Source organism: Chiloscyllium plagiosum, chromosome 15, assembly GCF_004010195.1.
Source record: "Chiloscyllium plagiosum isolate BGI_BamShark_2017 chromosome 15, ASM401019v2, whole genome shotgun sequence".
Lineage (NCBI taxonomy): Eukaryota > Metazoa > Chordata > Chondrichthyes > Orectolobiformes > Hemiscylliidae > Chiloscyllium > Chiloscyllium plagiosum.
Window position 1 is genome coordinate 8710692 of NC_057724.1, and position 4715 is coordinate 8715406.

The following is a 4715-nucleotide window of genomic DNA, read 5'->3' on the forward strand; positions in this document are numbered from 1 at the left end:
AAGGATTGGACATTCTGGCAGTAGGAAACATATTTCCACTGATGGGTGAGTGCCAAACCAGAGGACACAGGTTAAAAATACGGGGTAGATCATTTAGGACAGAGCTCAGGAGAAACTTCTTCACCCAGAGAGTGGTGGCTGTGTGGAATGCTCTGCCACAGGGGGCAGTGGAGGCCCACTTTCTGGATTCATTTAAGAAGGAGTTGGATAGAGCTCTCAAAGATAGTGGAACCAAGGGTTATGGAGATAAGGCAGGAACAAGATACTGATTAGGAATGATCAGCCATGATTATATTGAATGGCGGTGCAGGCTCGAAGGGCTGAATGGTCTACTCCTGCACCTATTGTCTATTGTCTATTGTCTATTGTCTAACTGTGTCACTCGCCCATCTCCACTGCCTTGCAGCTGTCTGCACTGGGCCCGCTATTATAGGAGTCACCATTCTTCAAGCGCCATCTCTTCGCTGCTGGGGTCATCTCACCACTGCCTCCAATGCCAGGTCCCGAACTGAACCCACACTAACCCCACCACCAGGAGTTCCCACGCTGGGCTTCCCATGATTCCAACCAGTAGTCTCTTGCTCCGTTGCTGCCTTAGTAACACCAGGAGTCCCCGCTCTGGGCCTACTGCAATCATATCTCTGTCACTTATATTTTAATAGATTACGAGGTGAGGTGAGCTTTTCTGTGTGTTTGGTTTAATTAACAGAAGGGTTCACTGCTGTGTCGTAACAGTTTGGGGGCTTAGGTCTGAGATTTGGCCAGGTTTGGGCAGATCCAGTCTGAGATTTAGACAGACTTGGGGTATGAAAGATCCCAGCAGATTTAAACACTTGCCAATTAGTGTCCTAGTTCTTTAAATAAAAGATAGGTGAGACAATTTGTTTAATTTTGGTTAATTGTGGTTGGTTAAATTAAAAGTACAAGAAATGGCTCTTAAGATTGCTAAAGAGGTTCTGGGGTTTGAAGATACTTCCCAAATTTGCCAAGAAAGTTTGCAAAGACAGAGGAAGGACACACTTTTTGAATTAAAAGCAACTAAATTAGAATTGGGTTTAACCAGGGACAAAATGAAAGCTGAAATTGTCATGGAGTTGGACAATTGAGAGTTCGGTGAAAGGAAAAATGACCCTGACGAGAGTTGTGTCCAGGCCTCACAGCAGTAGTCATGATATGGGAGAGAAAATAGATCAGGAGATAGAAAAGGCATGTAAAAAACAATGTACAATTACAATAATCATGGGAGTCTTCAATATACAAGTGGACGAGGAAAATCAAGTTGGTAGGGGATCCCAGGAAAAGGGATTTTCTGAATGTCTATGAGGTGGTTTGTTGGAGCAACTTGTGATAGAGTCCTCCAGGGGACAGGCAATTCTGGATTTGGTGCTGTGTAATGAGGTAAACCTGATTAAGGAGCTTAAGGTTAAGGATCCCTCGGGGGCAATGACCATAATATGATAAAATTCACCTGTCAGTTTGAGATGCAGAAGCAGGAATCAGGTGTAAGGGTTTTACAATTGAGTCAATATAACCATAAAGCCATGAGCGAGGATCTGGCCTGAGTTGATTGGAAGGGAACCATAACAGGGAGGACAGCAATAGCAGGAGTTTCTGGGGGTAGTTTGAGGGGCAAAACAGAAATTCATCCCAAGGAAGAAGAAACATAGTAAAGGGAGGATGAGGCAACCACGGCAGACAAGGGAAGTCAGGAATAGCATAAAATCAAAAGGAAAAGCATCCAATGTGGTGAAAATTAGTGGGAAGTCTAAAAATTTGGAGGCAGTTAAAAACCAGCAGAGGATATCTACAAAAGCAATAAGGGGGAAGAAGATGAAATATGATGGTAGGCAAGTTGTAATATAAAAGAAGATTGCAAGAGTTCCTTTAGATGCATAAAAGGTCAGAAAGAGGCAAGAGTAGACATTGGACCTTTAGAAAATGAGGCTGGGAAAGTAGTAATGGGGAACAAAGAAATGGTGAAGGAAGTGAATAGGGACTTTGCATCAGTCTTCACTGGTGGAAGACACCATTAGTGTGGCAGGGTGTCAAGAGTCAGGAGGCAGAGGTGAGTGTAGGGGCCATCCCTGTGGGGTAGGTGCTGAGGAAGCTGCAAGATCTGTAGGTGGGTAATTCAGCTGGATCAGATGGACTACACTTCACAGTTCTGAAGGCGATAGCTAAGGAGATTGGAGGAGCACTGGTGGCAATCAGTCAGGAATCACTGGAGTCAGAGAAGGTACCTGAGAACTGGAAAATGGCTAATGTAACATCCCTATTTAGGAAGGTAAGGAGGCAGAAGGGAGGAAACTATAAGCCAGTTAGTCTGACCTTGATTATTTATAGGATTTTATCATCTATTATTAAGAATGAGACTGTGGAGAGTTTGGAAGTGCAAGGTAAAATAGGCTTAGTCAGCACAGCTTCATCAAGGGGAGGTCATGTCTAACATCTGTTAAAATTCTTTAAGGAGCGAATGAGCAGGTTAGACAAAGGAGAACCAATGGATATGATCTATTTGAGTTTCCAGAAGGCCTTTAATCAGGAGCCATGTATGAAGCTGCTAAATATGATCAAAGCTGTTGGTATTAGGGGCAAGGTCCTGACATTGATAGAGAATTGGCTGACTGGCAGAGGGCAGAGATTAGGGATAAATCCACCAGTTCCACAAGGACTGTTGGGACCACAACATTATACATTAACAATCTGGACAAAGGTACTGGGGGCATCGTTGCTACGTTTGTAGTTGTCGCAAAGATTGGTAGAGGGACAGGAAGGGCTGAGGAAGTGGGGAGGCTGCAGAAGTACTTACAGTAGTGAGGAGTGTGGGCAAAGAAGTGGCAGATGGAATACAGGGTGGGAAAGTATGAAGGTTATGCAATTTGGTAAGAAGAATAGAAACAAAGATTATTTTCAAACTGGGGAAAGGCTTTGGAAAACCGAAACATAAAGGGTAGGAGTTTAGGATTCCCTTAAAGTTAACACGCAGGTTCAGTTGGCAGTTAGGAAGGCAAATACAGAGTTAACATTCATTTCAAGAGGGCTAGGATATAAGAGCAGAGATGTGCTATTGAAGTTGTATAAGGCTCTGGTCAGACAGCATTTGAAATATATGAAAATGTTTGGACTTAATGTCTCAGAGAGGATGTTCTGGCCTTGGAGGGGTCCAGAGGAGGTTTACAAGAATGATCCCAGGGATGAAGGGATTGTCAAATAAGGAACAGTTAAGGACTCAATGGAGCCTAGAAGGATTTACAGAATAATGACATTTACAGAATAATGAATGGTCTGAATAGAGTAGACTTGGAGAAGATGTTTCCACTAGTAGGAGAGACGGGACATGAGGGAACAGCCTCAAGTTGAAGAGACAACTCATCAGAACTGAGATAAAGAGGGATGTCCACAGCCAGAGGGTGGTGACTCTGTGGAACTCATTGATGCAGCAGGTTGTGGAGGCCAAGTCATTGAGTATACTCAAGACAGAGATAGATAGGTTCTTGGTGGTAAGGGGTTCAAGAGTTATGGGGAGAACTCAAGAGAATGATGTTCAAAAATATATCAGCCATGACTGAATGGCAGAGCAGACTCAGTGGGATGAATGGCCTAATTCTGCTCCTATATCTTATGATCTTATGGCCTAAGACTGGGCATGTGTGATTATCACCACTCACAATGATAATGGTGTCCTAAAGAATTAGTGAGAGGGCGTATAAAGGTGTAGACAAGGAACATCAGTCTTGTAATCTTGACATAGAACTATAACATAATTAACATTTCCTGTTTAATACAAAGAGCCTTTGAAATCTTTACTGTCGGACACTGAATGTTGAAGCAGCCAACCTAATCGATTAAACAAAACCGATATTTCCCCAAAGGTGTGGTCAGCCAGGGCAGTCTCCCTGTTCTGTCCTGTGCTCACTGAAAGAAAATCCAATTTGGTTGAATGACCAGCCAAATGCATGTCAAATACATTATTTTAAATCAATAATTCACAAACCAGACACCCTTGTTCTTTCTTCTGTTTTCAGGTGTGGGGATTGCTATGATGCTTCTGATTACAATATCCAACATTTCGTACAACTGCATCGTTGGCTACAGTCTGTACTACCTGTTTGCTTCCTTCCAATCACCCCTGCCATGGGCAGACTGCTTCAGTTGGTGGGGAGCAGATGAAACATGCAGCAGGACTCCCAAAGGTACAGTGCTCACTTCTACTGGGGAGAGTGTACACACCGACTGTTCATTGTTCATTCTGTCAGTCTGAGTGAGGGAGAGAGATGGACAATAGTTTCAGTGACCATCCTCATTGTGACCATACAGCAGAAAGACTCGGATAGAAAGCAGCAGCAAGAATCATGGCTCTGAGTCACTGGAGTAGCAGGACAGTCAGTCAGAAATAAATATTGAAACATCAGAATTTATCAGGCTTTTATATGTATCATTTTTTTCTTTCATCTTTTCAATAACCCTGTCTTGTTTTCTTTCTGACTGCAGTCGAGAGTGTGGTGCTGGAAATGCACAGCAGGTCAGGCAGCATCTGTGGAGCAGGAGAATTGACGTTTCCAGCAAAAGCCCTTCATCTGGAATGGGGCTGGGAGTCTCGAGGGGTGGCTGGAATGAAGATAGCTGAGAGTCAATAGATAGATGGAGATGGGGGTAATGGTGTTAGGTCAGAGAGGAGAGTGGAGTGGGTAGGTGGAAAGGAAGCTGGACAGGTG

General features: G+C 43.6%; 2 protein-coding genes across 3 annotated transcripts in view; one reads left to right on the forward strand and one right to left on the reverse strand.

Moving 5' to 3' along the window:
* Window positions 1-4390, forward strand: part of LOC122557090 (sodium- and chloride-dependent neutral and basic amino acid transporter B(0+)-like) — a 9856-nt gene extending 5466 nt beyond the window's left edge. For both annotated transcript variants that reach the window (XM_043704384.1, XM_043704385.1), the window contains exon 4: window positions 4026-4390. In XM_043704384.1, coding sequence (XP_043560319.1) covers window positions 4026-4261 — 236 coding nt within the window. In that variant the 3' untranslated portion in view covers window positions 4262-4390. The remainder of the gene's footprint in view (window positions 1-4025) is intronic.
* LOC122557539 (sodium- and chloride-dependent neutral and basic amino acid transporter B(0+)-like) overlaps window positions 1-4715 on the reverse strand; it is a 321849-nt gene that overhangs the window by 169025 nt on the left and 148109 nt on the right. The gene's annotated exons all lie outside the window — the stretch shown is intronic.